The following is an 18978-nucleotide window of genomic DNA, read 5'->3' as shown; positions in this document are numbered from 1 at the left end:
GACCTCCTTCGGGGAGGACAGTGCAGACTGCCAGTCCTCGTCGTCCAACTCCAACCCGTCTCCGGTCCAGGCCTCCCGAAGATGCACAAGGAGGTCTGCCCGATTATTAATTAACTTCTTATAAATTAAGGAAATCGTACTATCGGGCAGATGACCATCAAGTATACGGTCCTCGAGTGGGGAAGCTGCGGGGATCGTGGTACCTGCCCCAAAGGCCGACAGCAGAGCGTGGTGAACCTGCACGTACCTGAAGAACTCCCTCTCACTCAACTCATACTCACTCTGAAGCACCGCAAAGGATTTGACCGCACCTTTCACCCAGAGGTCACCCACTCTGCTGATGCCAATCATATCCCAGTTCTCAAAGCCTTTCGTTGTCCAGAGGCATCCCAATCCGTCCGACGCAAACAAGGGGGTCGCTCGTGTCAGGCGCTCATTCCAACCCATGGCAACATTAGTATCCCTCCACACACGTACTGCAATCTTAGTAGGTCCCGTTAGGTTCCTCCCAGCCGCCCGAGAATAGAGTGCTCTGTTGAAGTCGCCACCAGGCAACTGATATTTATCCATCTCGAAAGCCGGATTCGGACCCGGTGCGCAAGTAGCATGGTTGACAGCGGACAGCTGGGAGGCCCAATAATACCTCCTGATATCCGGGAGCGCGATGCTCCCGTCGTACCAGGGGAGAGTCAGTTTTGCAAGAGCTATACGAGCGCGACCATCCCAAATCAGTCTCCTCTGCAAACCCTCTACCTCCCGGAAATAAGCCGCCGGAATAATGTCAAAGGAGTTCTGGAGTGGGTAGAGAAATCGGGGCAGTGACATCATTTTAAAAAGTGCCGCTCGACCGAGTGGCGACAACGGCAACCTACGCCAGCGGGCCACATCCAACTTCAAGCGCCGAAGAGGAGGAAGGAGATTATGCTCATGGCGGACCGCCGGGTCCAACGATACATAGACCCCCAAGTACTTGAAACCGGATTGCGAAATTTGGATGGGAAACCTATTCGGCAGGGGGGGAAGGCCACCGGAAATGACATACACACAAGATTTGGACCAATTAATAGTCAACCCGGAGTTTTTCCCGAAAGAAGTGAGGACATCAAAAAGGACATTAAGTGATTCACGCGGGGAGGTGAGGTACAAGAGAATATCGTCGGCGTACAACGAGACTCGGTCCTCAAAGCCAGGGGCCCACTGAATACCCCTTATCGACGGTTCCCATCGGAGCCAGGCCGTGAGCGGTTCTAAAGCAAGAGCAAAGAGCAGGGGGGACAGCGGATACCCCTGCCTAGTGCCCCTCCCGAGAGCGAAGGGCTGGGACACCCTCCCATTGACAACAACCTGAGCTAGCGGATCCGTATATAAAAGTCTCACCCAACTGATAAATCCCGCGTCCAACAAAGCCAAGATGGCCGGCTCGGAAAGAAACTCCGCCCTGGCGAGAACGACATGCAAACGCCGCAGGTTGAGAGCAGTGTTCCGGTGGGGAATGAAACCGGACTGATCCGGATGAATCAAGTCACAGATAACAGCGAGTAAGCGATTAGCGAGGACCTTGGCAAGAATCTTCGGTTCAGCGTTTAATAGGGAAATGGGCCTGTATGAGGCACAACGATCACGAGGCTTGCCCTCCTTAGGAATCACAACTATGGTAGCCAGACGTTGGTCACTAGGGAGGGAACCGAGCTCACGCGACTCCAAAAACATATCGTGGAGAAACGGCGCCACTTTATCAGGGCATAATTTGTACAATTCAATGGGCAAGCCATTGGGGCCCATAGCCTTACCAGTACGAAGGGAACGAATCGCGGCCGCGATCTCGTCGGCTGACAACGACGCATCCATGCATTCTCGATCCTCTTCAGACAGGCAAGGCAGCGCAATATCCCTCAACAGGGAACAAGAGTCAGCCACATCTCTGTCGGACACCGGGGAGTAGATCACACGAAAATAGTCAGCAAAACACTCCACAATCTCGCCAGGGTCAGTCACACGCACCCCGTCGGGGTTCTGAAGCACAGGGACCACGCGATTCACTCTCTCCTTATCAAGCCAAGCAATCAGTTTACCCGCCTTATCCCCGACATCATACAGTCTACCTTGCTGTTCCCTGTACAATGTCTTGGCGGCATCAGTGACAAGGGATTTGTATTCAAACTGTTTCAAGCTAAGGGCATGAAGCCCCTCATGAGTAACACCCGAGTCTAGCTCAGCCTCCAACTCCAGTATTTCAGCCTCAAGCCCCGCGACCTCCCCATTCCTAGCTTTCTTGGTCTCAGCTATTAAAGAGAGGGCCTGGCCCCGTATGACCATTTTAAAGGCTTCCCACAAGGACACTGAGGACAAGACAGACCCCTCGTTCTCCAAGAAGTAGTGGTCGAGCGACTTCAGGAGGCTATCGCGAGTCTTAGGGCTACGGAGATGCCAAGGGTAATGGGGGCGATCCGCCCCGCGGCCTGCATCCCCGTATCGAAATGCAGCCACACAGGGGAGTGATCTGAGATGCCCCGGGCCAAGTGTCGAACCTCACCAATGTGGGTGGCCTGGGCCGCGGGCATAAGGAAGTAATCAAGCCTGGAGAGACTCCCATGCGCCCCGGAGTGGAAGGTGTACTGAAACTGCGTCGGGTGCATCAATCTCAAACAATCCACCAGCCCAAAAGTGTCCAAGAACCCACCAAGCCATGATTGGGAAACGGGAAGGGCCCTGGGGGGATGACGATCCGGGTCGCCGGATAGCACAGAATTAAAGTCACCACCCATGAAGAGAAGACTATCCGGGAGTTCCAGCAACATCCGACCAACATCAGAGAAAGTGGAGGTCTGGAGGCCCGGGGGGACATATATCGTGACTAAAGAAAGGGTCCTACCCTCCCACCTCCCAGTTAGGGCGGCATAACGCCCTCTGTCGTCAAGGATGACGGTGTCAATCTCTTGTGGGAGGGAAGACCGAACAAGAATACCGACCCCCCTGGAACCGGTGGTGAACCCGGAGTGTGCAACCAGTCGGTATCCCCACCTATTCATTGCATGACACACATTGCCTACCAGATGCGTTTCCTGCAGGAGTACAACATCAGGCGCCAGACGACGCAAATATTGTAGTACAACACCCCGTTTGATACGATCCCCCAATCCATTGACGTTCCAAGTTAGCAACCTCAACCCACTACTCCCCATCCCCACAAAAGTAGCAGGAGTCTCCCCACAGAAAGCAGGACACCGGAAACAAAGAAAGAACAAATATGCCGCCTTGAGAGAAAAAGAAACACCCCCAAACACAAACACCCCCACCAAAACCCGTTACAACTCCCCCCTCCCGGCACCCCTGCAAACTGTAAAACCACCCCAAAATGCAGTGTGCCTGTCGCCCTAATAATCCCATTCTACAAAAAGACCCCGGAGGAGGAGGAAGGCCGGCCACCACCCGCCACCCAGACGAGAGCTACTATAAAACAAAATATACAAGAGAGGTAGAACCCAACTGAGTAATGTCCGAGTATCAAGGTTAGGGACCGAAAAGTCAATGCTGTAGAGGCTCACCACCCTCGGCACCGCCAGAGGGCCCCGCTCGATCGCCCCGACCAGCCAGGGAATCCAACCAGTCACTCACATTGTCCGGTCGTTCAAAAAAGAAGGTCCGCTCCTCATGTTCCACTCGAAGCCTGGCAGGGAAGAGCATCGCATACTTCAAGCCCAGGTCCCGAAGACGTCGCTTAACCCCCTGAAAGCCCATCCTCTGTCTCTGAACGAGTTGAGTGAAGTCCGGGAAAAAATTGACTGAGGAGTTTTCGAATTTCACCGGGCCGTGCACCCTCGAGGCCTGCAAGATCGCATCTCGGTCCCTGAAATGGAAAAGCTTGGCGATGATCAGCCTCGGGGGAGCGCCAGGCCTAGGCTTACCGCCTGGGACACGATGTGCACGCTCCACAGCAAAAAACTTGCTAAGTCCAGACGGGGCAAGATGGGTGAGGATTAGCTCTTCGATCAGGAGGTCAACAGAACGAGTCTCGGGATTCTCCGGAACACCTATGACGCGGATGTTGTTGCGTCTTGCCAGGTTCTCAAAATCATCCAACCGATGGGACATCAAGACGTTTGCCGATTTCAGGGCGCCAAGGTCTGTTCGAAGTTCCGACACATCGGCCGTGAGGCTGGAGGTCGTCAAATCCAATGACTTCACCTTCTCATTAGTTTTGGACAGGTCAGCCCTGATTAAAGTGAAATCGATGGCGACCGTGTCAAGTTTACGAGCCAGGGCCTCATACTGCTGGCCGATGGTCTCCTTCATACCGGTAATGGCGCCCATAATGTCCTGCAGGGACAAGTCGACAGGGACAGATGGGCCGTCTCTAGCATCCTCCGGGGCAGTGCTGGAGAGCCCCGGGGATCCCTTGGCTTGAGTGTAGCGGTCCATAACATTTGTCTGGAACTGTCCCCCGCGAAGAGACGTCTTGGTCTTCCGCTTCTCGGGTTCACCCCTGCCCGTCTTGGTGGGAGATGCACCCCGGAGGGGCCCGCAGGACCGAGTGAAAATGGCCGCCGGTCGGCCGGGCACCAACCGGCCGAGAAGCTGGGTCGTGGGGTCCGGAGAAAGTCACGACTTGACTCAGTACTCCGTAGGGAGAAAGCAGTGATGACACCAGACTGGACTGGTCCCCGGCAGAGCGGAACAGACCCTCAATCAGACCGTGCCAGAAACCAAAAGCGAAACTGAAAGTGGGGGACGCCCACTGGTGAGGTCCCAATGCCGTTGTTATTCAACTACGTCCCGGATCCACAGCTCACCAAGTCCCCGGCACTGCCCCGAGATGGGCCTCAAAAGTTCAAAATGCTGTAATGTCGGTCCGCCAAGTCCGATTCAAATTCTGAAAGGAGTTATAGACTCAGTCTAGGTTCACCTTCAAAAGCCCGTCCAAGAAATCAGGATATCATCAGGATAAATTGCGAGGAGTGGCGAGGGTCCGAGGAGCCCTGTGCTCACGCGACCATCTTGGATGCGCGCTAAGCTCCTCCCCCATCTGATGAATTGTTATTTAAAGTGTTTACCTTACTACAGGTCTGATCTGAAGTACAAGTATTACTGTTTTGGGTCCTTTTAGCCGGAGTAACTTGAGAAATGCAGTTTGTGAATAGCAATAGGCTCCCCCATCTCTAACCCTTCCTTAATCCCTCTTTACTTATTGCTTAACCCCTCTAAATTAGTAGTAACTATTTCCCATTTTCCAGCCACTCTCCTTGTTCCTTCCAAATGTAATACTAAAAAGTAGGTGTAGATGTGTGGAGATCCTTGTAATTGTGACAGAGATCTCCACGCAGAAAGATAGGAGAGACGCAGGTCTCCGCACATAGGATACATTTTGTAGTACTACTAAACGTACTGCAAAATGCAGTTTGTGAATAGACCCCGTGTGTATCAAGCAGACAGGCATGTATGAATGTAGTACAATAACTTCAGTGATTAATATACTTACTGGAGAGAGATGGATTCCCGCTCTAATCACATAAATAGAGACCCCAGTAGGAAACTCTCTCAACACCACTTTATCTTCCTTGACAGTGCTGAGCACTTCAAGGACCCACCCTATGAAAACACTGAAGTGAAGGCACCTGCTGCAGAGATCTGTGGGTATGCAACAAGTTTCAGGGTATAACAGTGATAAGTTAACTGGTGATTAACACACTTGCTGGAGGGAGAAATGCAGCAGCGACCGGTGCATGTAAGCGCTTTATGGGTGGTGGAGCGGGACGGGGGGACATTGACAGATGACGGAATAGGGAAATACATCCCCTACCCCACCCCACTGCTCCTTCTGTTACTTGCAGGTCTCAAGTTCCAATCCTGGTAAAATATCTGTTTTAAGAAATGATCATCGCTCTTTCGTCTGCGTCTATGTCCTACGTTTGAAGCCTTGCAGATTTAAACTAAATCTTCTTATTCAAGGGTTGATAAAAGTGAGTCTTCTTGAGTAGTGTTAAACAATTATGAAGTTTTATAAATTAATCTGTACTACATGTTATATAAATGGCTATTCTTGTGGGGATTCTGCACATACACAGAACTATGCGCAGGAAAATGGGACCTCGGTATATAGTTCTGTGTATATGTAGAATCCCCGCAACATGGCGTCCCACATTGGGCACCATGTTGCAGGGATTCTGCACATGCACAGAACTATACAACGAGGTCCCATTTTTCTGCGCATAGTTCTGTGTATTGTGTATCCCCATAATATCAAAGTACGAGCTTCCAGCAAAACAGCTGCCTTGGTATGTTTTGTCTAAGTGTTATGGCCTGACCAGAACAGAATAACAAGAGTCAGTGTTTATCGACCTTGCTCACTATGTTCAGACTAAACTCCAGGAACAGGCAGAGATCGAGAACAGCAGAGAGTTCTCATGTGAAAGCCATAAACAGAGCTTTGTAAAAATAAAGAAATGCAGTGTCGTGAGCAAAAGCAGCATCATGGCTACCGGGCTCATGCTAACTTAAAGATGCCGACAATGACTCTAGCAACCACGTGATACTGAGTGTACCTATGCACACAGAAATATATGAGATTCTTACAGATCACTCCCATACCTACATATCTTTTAAACATATTGAAATGTTGAAAGTTTCCGAAAACTTTCAGATCATTTTGGGCCAGATGTTTGAACACATTTTCCCATATACACAGAATGGGTAAAACTGTTTGATACATCTGGCACTTAGGCTCTTGCCAACTTGTTAAGTGGCATTCATACTGTATGTCTGTTGTCCTTGACGGCGTGTGTTAGGCTATAGCTGAGCTCAATACCTGCTCAAATTACTATCAAAAGGAGGTTATAGTCCATTATCAGTTGTTTCCCTCCTTACAGCTAAGTGGGCACACACACACACAGGGAATGTGCTCTGGCACTTCTGCTGTGTCCGTGTCAGCACACTTCGGCAGGGCACCGATGGGAAGAGTCAAGTGAACCGGCCTGGATTTTAGATCCACCTCAAGAATAGCTGCTGAATCCGGATCCAGCGGATCCTTCTCTATTAAAAACACTGATTTCTGAATTGTTTCAAAACAATGCTGCGATCTTGTAACAATAATATTCTAATTTGCTACAAGGACATACCATTGTGTGTAATGGCACTGCTTGTTCTTTGTGTAACCATTTACTTGGATGTATAATCCAACTTTCCCTGTATCATTGTGCTGTTTAATTAACTATGGAGATTCAAAAAAAGCCAAGAAGGATTTGATTATCGAAATACTTAACATATGCAGACATATTTCAAGGTGTTTCAAATAGACCAGATGTTGACATTCCACCTAGGGGCACCTACTTATGATGAACTCTACCTGAAAGAAAAATTTGGTGGAAGCTGAAGATACATTTAAACAAAAATGAGATTATACACCTTGTATTAGACGATGGTGCTAATGCAATATATTTTGTCACACTATCACAGTCAGGCAGTATAGTATCAAAGACTCCATGCTAATACATCTGTAGGAGCGGTTAAGTAGGTTTATAGAGAAAGTACAATTTTAGTTGCTAATAACTTCGACTCCACTGAAGAATCTGGGCTAAATTAGTCAAAAAGAATTATACATGCCCCATATTTTGATTATGAAAAGTTTCATTAACTTTTCCATTCAAAATCCCATAACAGAGTTTTGTCACAGCCATCTGTTTTCCCATCTGTCCTTCTCTCACTCCCCTGATTGCCATCCTTTCTCCTATACTTACTTGCCACCCATCCCTTCATCATCCACCCCATCTCCCAGCATTACTTTTCACCCTCACCCTCTCTTCCCTCTGTGATAATGTTTGATTTGCTTTTGCTGCACTCGTGACAGATCGGTCCTCCTGGTATCTGGACAGACCCCTGGGATTCTCTCTGGTGCCCTTGACCCCACCTGTGTATCAGAAGCTTCTGTCAGAGGACGGCCAGCGCGGGATCCAAGTTGAAATGCTTCCTGTCCAGGTAAGAATCTGATTCAGAGATGACAAGAGGGCGGGGCAATCTAGCAGGCGCTCTTACTCTGCATTCTGTTCCTCTCAATAACTTTGCAAAATCCTAACAGGAGATAGATCTACACCGTGTGCCAAATCAAGAATCTTTGAGGTCAACTCCTCTCACTAACTGTGAGATCAGGGCTGGCTTAAGAGCCGTTGGCGCCCAGTGCAACAATCATTTTTGGTGCCCTCCATGACCACCTCCTCGGATTCCCTCACGACCTCCAGGCAAAAGTGCCCCTCATTGCTCCATAGCCCCTCCCTCACATACATTTAATTTGATTTAAAGCGCTGGTAAAGGCTGGCTTTACTAATAAGAATGTATATCTACCCAAACAAATAATTTTCAGCAACATTAGGAATAGATAATAAAAGACTGGGGGGAAAAACAGGAGATCTTAACCTATTTAATGCAGTTAGCAAGCAGCTCTTTGATGACAGTTCGTAACAGTCACTGTTCTGTATTAGGGTTGTATCTTATGAATTACAATGATAAAAAGATCTCTGTGGCAAAAGCAGGTATCCACTCGGCTATCCACATAAAATACAGATCTGTGATTACATGGTACGTGTTCTTTGCAGCAGGCATATTAACCCTCTATGCTACTTTATGGCGAGTCAAAACTTCCCCTAGGCAGAACTCTGATCTCTTTCTCTAGCTGGAACTTTAATCACAAGAGTTATCTTGACATTTTTAATGCTGCCTGAAAACTGGATGCACAAGGAACTCTGCTGAAGGTGTGTTTAAATCCTAAGTTATTGCTAAACATAGCACCCCCCATCTCCAGGTCTGCTCCCCCTCCCAGGTCAGTGCCCAGTGCGGCTGCACCAGTCGCACTGCCCTAAAGCTGGCGCTGTGTGGGATTGCTAAAGAGAATAGCAAACCGATAACTAAAGCAGACATTCTTCTCTCTAAACCTCATTCACCTACCGAGATGTCTGCTCCTCAGCTAAAGAAGTACTTTCTCTTCTTCTTAGACACATTCAAGCACAATCTGTACCTCAGATGTAAGTGGCCGCGCAGCCCAAGCATTTTAGTCAACCTCAAGACGGGCACCTTCTCCTAGATAACCTTGAATAATATTTTTGATGCATATGGGGTACTCTTTTTCCCTCTTTTCAGACGTCTTGATGTCTCCCTGATTAGATTATTTTAGTAGTGGTCGACCCATCCCTCCACATTCTAACATAGTTTACAGCAATAGTGACCAATATCAATAATTGATAAAGTCTATTTGAAATGAGTATGTTAAAAACATAAAATGCACTCTCTGGTAAATGTATTATCTAATTAATGTATTGAATGGGCTGTGATACTGTTTCCTTCATGTACCCTATCCATCTAATGTGATAATAAGAAACGGTGCCCCATATCTTCTGTCTATCATGCTGTACCACATGAGATGGATGGACCGAGGAGAATCACCCACTTCCCCAGTTCTTGGGTCCGTCTGTCTGATTCTTTGATCCGTGTATTGTTACAAACTCTCATAATGTGTTGTTTCTTGACCTGTAGGGAACATACCTCAGGGATGCATCTGACACCGCACCAAGCGTGAGCCTCATCCTGCGGCTGATCTGCTCTGAGGTGAGAAGATAGTTAGGGCACTGGGTCTGGGGTGAGGAAGAGGGTTTACACTATCTGCTTTCATAGAATCTGATCTATGGTCACCCAGCCAATCATCTCTGCACACGGCTGTGAAATGGCTTTCTGTACTCTGTTAAAGCATGGGAATTGTCCCCTTGTCATGTAATAAAGGTTTTGATATGACTGACCTCATAAAATGCATATGTCTCTCTGCTATGTGTTATTTATTTATTTGCCTTATGGCAAAGTGTATGTGATAAAAAGTTGAGATATACTTTTATTCTCGGATACAAAGCATTTTATATCTTCTTGGCCACATATTCAGTGCGGGAGCAGTCACTATGTCCTCAAATTATATGTATTTGTCCTGGTCCACACCCTGAAATCAAGAACTGCAGCCGTTCCCTCACATTTAAATCCAAAGAATGAGACATGTCCCTGGAGGGGTCTGTTTCCATGTCATTCTGGTGAGGAGTGTCTTGCACCTGCCTGAGCAGCAATAAGGGGCTTTTCTGTATTCCTTGCTGGGTAATTTGGGTCAACGTTATAGTTTACACTTCATAAGGATTCGCAGGTGCAACCCATCAAATACCGACTGGTTTGCAGGAGCGGCCCATGCAGGTAAGAGCGGTGGGGCGGGAGTGGAGGTGGGGGGGGGACTCAACAGACGATGACAAGAGAACATTTATTATTTATTTAATTTTCCCTCATGGTCGTCTGTCGAGACCCACCCCTCTTACGTGCACGGGCTGCTCCGGCTGGTTTGAGAAGTGAGTGTGATCGATAGTCCGGTGAAAACAAATTATACCTAGAATAATGTAATATATATTTAGAATTTTGCTGAAATCATTCAGGAAAACTATGGGGCATATTATCAAGACAGGCGATAAAATTATCGCCGCTTTAGCGGCAGAAAAGTGCCGCTAAAACAGAGATAATGGGCTTGATAATTTGCTCTATGGAATTCCAATTAAAGCCCATGTTAGATGTGGAGGACATCTAACCTGAGCTTCAATTGGAATTCCATAGAGCATATTATCAAGCCCATTATCGCCGTTTTAGCGGCAGTCTTCTGCCGCTAAAGCAGCAATAATTTTATCGCCGGACTTGATAATATGCCCTATATCTCTGCTTCTGGATTTACTAGCACCAAAGTGTGTTAAGTCTGTTACTGTGTATATTCTGTGGCGTCAAGTCCATGGATCTAAGGAGCAGCATGCACAAGCCTGACATCCTTGTATAGCCTCCAATAACTACCATACAGAAAATAAACAAAATACTGTGTTAAACCAGGACTGGTACAACTGCAACTAGAGAGAGCCCAACTAAAATGCTTTGTTAAACTCAAGACTGGTCCTGATGCAATCAGAGCGAGCTAGACTAAAGTACCTTGTGAAACTCAGTGCTAGTACTGCTGCAACTAGAGTCAGCTAAATTAAAATACCTAGTGAAACTCGACACTTGTACAGGTGCAACTAGAGTGAGCTAAAATAAAATACGTTGTGAAACTCAACACTTTTACAGGTGCAACTAGAGGGAATGCAACTAAAATACGTTGTGAAACTCAGCACTGCAACAAAAGCACTAGTACTCCTGCAACTAAAGCGAGCTAAGCTAAAATACCTAGTGAAACTCGACACTTGTACAGGTGCAACAAGAGTGAGGTAAATGAAAATACCTTGTGAAACTCAACACTTGCAGCTAGAGTGAGACAAACTAAAATATTTTGTGATGCTCAAGACTGGTACTGCTAAACTAAACTAAGCTAAACTAAAATGCCTTGTGAAACTGGATAGCTTCCTTCCTCTCCGGATGAACATCACAAGTTAGGCTCTCGCTGTTCACATCAGAACCTAAGGACCTCATCTGCGGATCATCACTGAATCCCACACTTTTCAACTTATACATGATTCCTCTGGCAAACTGTTAGAAGGTGGGTCTGACACTATGGGCCGCCCGGATTTTTCGCTTTTTGAGCACCTTATTGTTGAGCTTTTCCTGTAGGGGAGCCTCATAAGTTGGGACTCACCCACAGTGAACTCAGGATGGAAGAGACATGTCAGGGAAAGTCAATGTGTTTTACTGTGTTTTCACTTCCTTATTCCCCTATGGGAATGTGGAGCCAGGGGCTAGATTAACTTCAATTAGGCCTACAGATTCCAGACACGCACTTAAGTCCAGTGTAGCAAATGTGAAAATAAGTATTCTGCAGAGTCCAAAGTCATATTTGTACTGCTTTTGGGTCATCCAGAACTGTCATATTTCTCTGAGCCAGCCATGACCAGACCCAGGCTGAGGGCTGACCTCAGCTGGATGGATTGATAACCTTTCTTCCACAAGCGAAGGCCTCCTCTCCACGAAGAGAAGATGGGTGGGGCTACAGGCCAATCCATCAACCGCTGTCGCTGGGTGCCAGGCACCAGGCTGCACCAAGGAGGGAAGGCAGCTTGGGGGGAAGGTGCTTCCGAGACATGTGGCAGAAACCCTGGCCGACGCCATTTTGTACAAGGTCAGAGGCTGGACAAGAAGGAGGGAGCAGGGCAGGGACGTGATGTGTCGCTGTTTGATAGGACCAACAGAGACTTCCTGCCAGCCCCCTACTCAACTTTTAAAAAGTGCTTGCACAGGAAGAGAAGGTCTCTCTGGGGTGTGGTCTGCTGAGGGTGAAGGTGCTGGAGCCTGGCGCAATGGGCAGTTGGAAGGAGAGACCCCCTGACAGCCCCCAGGACCTTATCAGCACCAGAAGAAGAGCCCAGGACTGGTGCACAGAAGCAGGGGCCTCTGCGCAGGGAGATAGGCCCAGAAGGCGAGCCTGGTGAAAGGCTGGCGCAGGGAGCCAGTGAAGACAGCACACTGCTGAATCTACCCTCTCAGAAACCCAGAGGGCAGAGGAGAGTGTTCCCAGTGGCTGAGGCTGGAAAAGAGGAGCATGAAGCACCCCATAATGCCTCGCCAGGCATTTGGAAATCTGCCGTTTTGGTGCTTTGTGGCCCCCAGAGGAGGGGGGTCACCCTCACGGAAGACAGCACACTGCTGAATCTACCCTCTCAGCGACCCAGAGGGCAGAGGAGAGTGTTCCCAGGTGCAGGGGCTGGTAAAGAGGAGCATGAAGCGCCCCATAATGCCTCACCAGGCATTTGGAAATCTGCCATTTTGGTGCTTTGTGGCCCCCAGAGGAGGGGGGGTCACCCTCACGTGTGAAAAGGGGTGCAGGGGGGCTGCAGGAGCACCGCAGTCTCCCCCAGCATAAAGAAGAACAGTCCACCCCTAAGTTTCACGGGGCATCTGAAAGAATAACCCCTCAAGGGCTCAGCCAGCCTTTTACACCTTCTAGGCTGGAACTTATGTTCTACAGCTGAGGGTGTACTATGAAGTGCATCATGGAGTGAAGGGCTGAGTTGGGGATGTCTGGAGAAGGGCATCCCCTGGAGGTGAAGTGGTGTAATTGCACCGAAATGCATTTACTATTGGTTATTTCTTTTTAGGTGGACTGAAAGTCACACGTGTAAAGTGAAGTACCTGTGTAAGGTGATTTTAAGCTAAATGGAGTTATGTTGCTGGACCTTCCTGCTAGGGGGTCTGGCTGTATTTACGTAATCCCATGCTTTTACCTGTGATTCCTTTTAACCCCTTCAGCGCTGGGCGAATTCCGCCGCGGTGCTGAAGGGTTCGAGCGCGGGCGGGACCATGACGGAACGGTTCCGTCATGAGCACAGCTCAACCGTGGCTCATGACGGAACCGTTCCGTCATGAGCATGGAAGGGGTTAAAGGGAAGAGGCACACTGCAGGAGAAGTGTAGTTGCCAGGAGTACTTCTTTTGAAGGGACTGTAAGTCACATGTGTAAGGAGATGTCATAAGCCAAGTGGGGCTATGTTGCCAGACAGTCCTGCTAGGGTGTCTGGCTGTATATGCGTAATCCTGTGATTTCATATGTGAAGCCTTTAGGGGCTGTGATTGCAATGCATTCAAATGATCAACCAAGGTGATGAGTACTGTCATTCTAAAGTATGCGTAAACATGAATTCTTGCTGCTGCGCTTAGGTGAAGACCCCAGACTGCTAGCCCTTAAGATACAGAGGTGCATACTTTATGGTCAGTAGGAGATGCTCAGTCAGGGTCATGTGTCACCAAGGCAGGTTTACCCCTTTTTAATGCTTGTTGAGGTAATGGGGTGGGTCGCCACTGGGATGGTGCCAGTGCGCAGGGCCCTCTCTCCAGGTTATGTTCAACTAACTGCATTGGGGGCAAGTTGATGTGCATACATGGGAGTGGTGGTACTAGACCCCACCCCCCTGCGGGAGGGGTGGAGATGTTATGCAATGTCACAAAGTAATTCCAACAGCTTATGTATATTTGTAAATTGGTGCATGGTACTGAGTAGTGTGTGTGTTTAATAAATGTACTCTTACTTTTATAAAGCAAAGTACAGACTGGAAAATCAATTATTGAGTGTTATTTTTGTGCACCTGCAAATGGCGATTACTAGCCCACACCACCTCCCTTGAGTAAGCCTCAGACTGCTCTGCAACGCTACCCTCTGAGAGTCAGGCGCTACAATTGGGTGTTTGGTTCCCAGTGAAGGACAAATGTAGTCATGTTATTTGTGCAGGCCTCACAGATGCTGCCTCGTTTTCCAACACAAACATCATCAGATTCCATAGAATCAACATAATCTCCTACAACGACCACACCCAGCTCCTTATTTCTCTCCCAGACGACATCATCACCACCAAGACAAATTTCAAACAATGCATTACCATTATAAGTCCAAATAAAATACCTTATGGAACATAACACTGGTACTTCTACAACAAGAGTGAGCTAAACTAAAACACCTTATGAAACTCAGTGCTGGTACTGCTGCAACTAGAGCGAGCCAAACTAAAATACAAAACTCAAGACTGGCACTGCTGTAACTATAGTGATTCTGAACATTTACTGGTTAAGACAACTCAATTGTAACAGCTGAACATAGTATATAAACGCAAATGATGGCAACAATGCACTACACAAAGGGTTGGTTCAAAACACCACTAAGCCGAAAGACTCAACACTAAAGGGAAATCAGTCTGCACAAATGAATTGGTCTTAAACGGCAGCCTGCGCCTCCACTGAGTTTTCTAGGACTCGTTACTGATTCCTACTAGGGAAATAGGTCTCTGAAGATGTTTGCCTTTTGGTGTGGAATCATCTCCTATAAGACTCCAAACCAGTCCCAAAACTGGAGTGTCTTCGAGTGTGCAAGCTGTTTCTCAACTTCCACGCTGCCTATTGTGTACTCGGAGAAAATGCAAATGAGTGGAGTGTGTAACAAAAATCAACAACAATGCAACTTGAAGTACAGAACTTAGAATGGTCAAGCCAAGATTATGTAACATGAACGTTTTATTAGAAGGTAAAACAGAAATTGATTGGAACTGATATCCCCTTTACTTCATTCCACCCATATCCTTTGCAAGGGTACACTCCAGTAATGACGAATCTTCAGATTCAATGTAATGGGCTCTGTAAAGGCCCTTGTTCCACTCAGCTTACATAAACCCAAAGAGATTTTGGGTCCACATGAGCTGCCTTTTTAAAGGTCATCCACCAGACAAAGGAATCATTGGGTCTCCCAGAAGACCACCCCTTCAGAAAGCAAGGCAGTAAGGGGCCATCCTCATTCCCTCTTTATAGAACCCACAAAAGTTCAGAAACAGACAATAATACAGTGTAGCCAACTAAGTGACGGTGCATGGCAGTTCACCACTAAAAGCAACTTGACATTTTCCCAGCACATAGAGAAGAAGTGAAAATGGATCCGAAAGGAAGCAACCTTAACACTTCCAGTTATCATGGAGAAAATACGGATCCAGGTGTCATATTGAAAATGAAGAGGGACGGAGGGGCAAGATCAAAAGCCCAGGTTTGTGTTCCACGTACCCAATGTTACATCAATTGCACAGCAAGTCAGTATTTTCGTGGAACACCTTAAGAAACAGGATTATGAGAAAATAAATTGCAATAGAACATGAGTAGAGTGTCAGAATGCCAAGAATAATAGATGACGGGGCCTTATCATATATGGTGGAGCCAATATCAGTGTCCCCACCTCCTTTAGGTCTTCATAGCCTAATCAACAATATCAATCAAGTCTACCAGAAATGTGACCTTTCAATGGAACTTCAAACTTTTGTCAACAGCTGGTATGCGATCTGGTTATTTATGTCTACTGTAGGTCGAATAACTTATTTAAAACACAAATCATTTGGATTATAAACACGTTAACATTCTATAAAGGGATTCATATACCTAAAAATTAAAGCAGAACATTATTACCAATTACTTTTAACAAAAACTTAGAGGGATAAAATATGTTATTGACAGATAGCTAGAAGCAGAATCTCCCGGCGACAATGGACAGAGGGCAGAGTTACGGCACATAGTTGACAGAATAGTGATCGTTTTGTAAGGGAGCCAGCCGGCACTTCTTCGTCCTACCCTTTGTAAGTATTGCATCGAAATGCAATCAGTATAAGTTAGGACACATTCCCTTGCTGGGAGTGAGAGGGGAATTGGTGGGTACTTATCTCCTGGTGCCCCTCTGAGTACACCTCTCCCAGCATCAATAATAGCTAGCTTCACGGTGGCTTGCGAAATGTCCCAAATTTTACAGTCCTCCTGGCAAGGCCACATTCTTGCCCTGTACCTTTAATGTTTACTCTGTGGCAGGTAGGTCCATTTCTGTCAAGGAGGTGCAGCAGCAGTGCAGCTCTCGTTGACGTGCGGTCTTTCAAAACTCACCATCAACAATTGCCTTGTCTTGGCCCAACTGTTACTGCTGCTTTCAGAGGCCCTGGTATTGTGCACAGGTGTGTCCTGCAGGTGAGGAGGTGGGAACATGGGGGCTGTGCTCCACTGATGTCACACGAAATTGAGCAGATTTTCATTTGGGGTTCTTCTTTGGCCAAAAGACAAATCCACTACCCATGCCACATAAATAGCCTACCCCAGGCCACAGCGATGATCCTACAGTGGTCTGTGTGACTGTCAGTCGTGGTATGTGATCTCGATGTAGAACCAACCGTCTCCAGGTGTTTTGACTTCTGATAGATCAGCTGGAATGTGATAAAAACTCTTTAGGTGCCACTCAGTTATATGTGTTTTTCTCGTTAAAGAAAACCTATGGCATGGAATTGTGATTTCCATGGGCACCAAACATTCACACGCTCGTCCGCTTCTGGGTCATCCACAGGCACCTGAGGGTCTCAAGGCCTTATCACACAACCTGGCAGTGCCGATTCTTTCCTGAGGTACAGAAAGCTGGGTTCCGCTTTGCAATCTTAGCTTCTTGCAGTGCTCGCTTTCTAGGCAGCATCTTGTACCTCCAGCATGCCTCCTTAGCATTTAGTCAGCTGTTTCCCTCAAGATGGGTTCAGAGGTGCTCTTCCAGGCAGATTTCAAAACTTCCTGATTGCTTTTCTTGAACCTGGCAAAATTTGAGTTACCAGTCAGCGAACACATTCGTTTAGCACAGAAGAGTGTATTAGTCTCCATTGGCGTGGGACCCTTAATTCTGCTAAAGAACGCTTGCCACACTGGCTAGTAGTTTCTGCTCTGCACAAATACTACATTTACAGAATTTGTGTATTCTAGTGGCCCATCTCTAGGATCAGTTTCAAGTAGTTCCTAAAGTTTGTGTATTCCACCCAAACTAGTCTTTGTCTTAAAGTGTCAGCAGAAAAGTGGAGTAGAGTTTGGGAGTCTTCTGTCAAGGAAGACCCAAAACGCATATTCCCTTTTTAACAAACTCTCCACTTGTTATGGGTAGCACATATGGAGAACATGGAAGAGGAATACGGCAAAGCTATAAAATAATCCCGTCTTCTACCTTCTATACCCTGGAGTCAGGTGCACTACAAAAGACCGCTGAAATCCTTTGAAGAAGCCCCATAACTCTTCTTTCTGCTTGTGGCTCTCCCCACTCCTCCATTTTAGGTACCACTCCGTAGGTAGCACTCCAATGAAGGAAATTAAAATGAACTCTTGGTTGGCCACACTCTATGTACATCCTACTGCACATAACTTAAGTTCCACACACGCACGTCATCAAACGTTCCACATAAATGGAGCGTAGGACCTGGTTGCAGGAGACTTGCATACACATTTAAAAAATACAGGAGAGGCCAGTAGGCAATTCCTCCGGGCCGATGACCTGTAACAAGGCTGTACTGCCACCTTAGTCTACTGCTGCGACCTCTCTTTGTCCTCTACATCCAGTGAGCTGATGGTAGATATGCTCAGTAAAGGATTGCTGTGTGTGCTGAAAATCAAAAATCAGCAAACATAAACTCTCTTTATCTCAGCCACCAGCAATCACTTGGGCCGCTTAACTTCCCACTGTTTTTCATCTGTTGTACCGCTCAAACAGAGATGTCATGCAAATCAACCATGGTCTTGTCCCAACAGCAGCAGTTCAGTCCACACTGTCAGGCCAGGTCCCACAGAAGGAAACACACACCGCCACAAACTTATTTCAGGCATTTAGGCCTCATCGGTGAGGTATAGCTTAAGTCCTGTTGTACAACGATAGGAACCAATCTCTGAGCATACCTGTTTTATTTAGAGAATATACATTAACAGAAAACAAAGTGATAGAAGGAATGCTTGAATTAATCTCAGCCACTGGTGATCACCCGGGCCACATTCCAGTCCATTCATTTTTACCCACACCCCTCTCCACCACTCCCCAGGATGATATGACTCACCTTTGTAATGTACAGCTGTCAAAGAGAAGAGGGGTGAAATGATAGTAATTCTGATGTTTTAACACTCCCATCTCAAAGATCATAGAGCTGTAAGTAATGTAAATATCATAGCCACCACATAACCTCAAACAGAAACAATTGAGGTTCTAAATAGCCGCAGCGCCTTCCTGACTAATTCACATGTGAACCAAGGAAAGCAAAAAATACTGGGATAATTCATATTCCTTACTTGTAGAAGAGTATTGTAAACTAAAGAAAACAATAGTACATAAAGTAAAAAAGTTGAAAAGATATGTGGTCTTGGTAGAGTAATCATGAGAGATGTTACATCTTTACAGGACAGATTCATGCAAAGTGGTTGAGGAGGAACATTTATGACACTTGATGACCTCAGTATTGTGCCTTTACTTAAATCTAGGATGAGGAGGGGCTTTATGTCATTCACCCGAGGCGAATATTTGTATCACTACATCACCACTATAGTTTCTGGAATGCAAATTGTCATTGAAATCAATGTGCATTGTAGTTGATCATAGACAGATGTATTACATACCTGCCTGTCTCGCAGTGTATTGGCCCTTCTGATTTTACAGGTCACTCCCTCGATGCCGAGGGTGCATTTGTTGTAACACAAACATCTG

General features: G+C 46.9%; 1 protein-coding gene across 1 annotated transcript in view; it reads left to right on the top strand.

The window, feature by feature from the left end:
• Positions 1-18978, top strand: part of CCDC33 (coiled-coil domain containing 33) — a 1193032-nt gene that overhangs the window by 525386 nt on the left and 648668 nt on the right. The window contains exons 11-12 of the mRNA XM_085643888.1: positions 7841-7968; positions 9517-9588. Of these exons, the coding sequence (XP_085500014.1) occupies positions 7841-7968; positions 9517-9588 (200 nt within the window). The remainder of the gene's footprint in view (positions 1-7840; positions 7969-9516; positions 9589-18978) is intronic.

This window comes from Triturus cristatus, chromosome 3_1 (genome assembly GCF_964204655.1).
Source record: "Triturus cristatus chromosome 3_1, aTriCri1.1, whole genome shotgun sequence".
Classification (NCBI taxonomy): Eukaryota; Metazoa; Chordata; class Amphibia; order Caudata; family Salamandridae; genus Triturus; species Triturus cristatus.
Note: the sequence above shows the minus strand (reverse complement) of the source record. Positions and strands in the feature narration are given on the sequence as shown.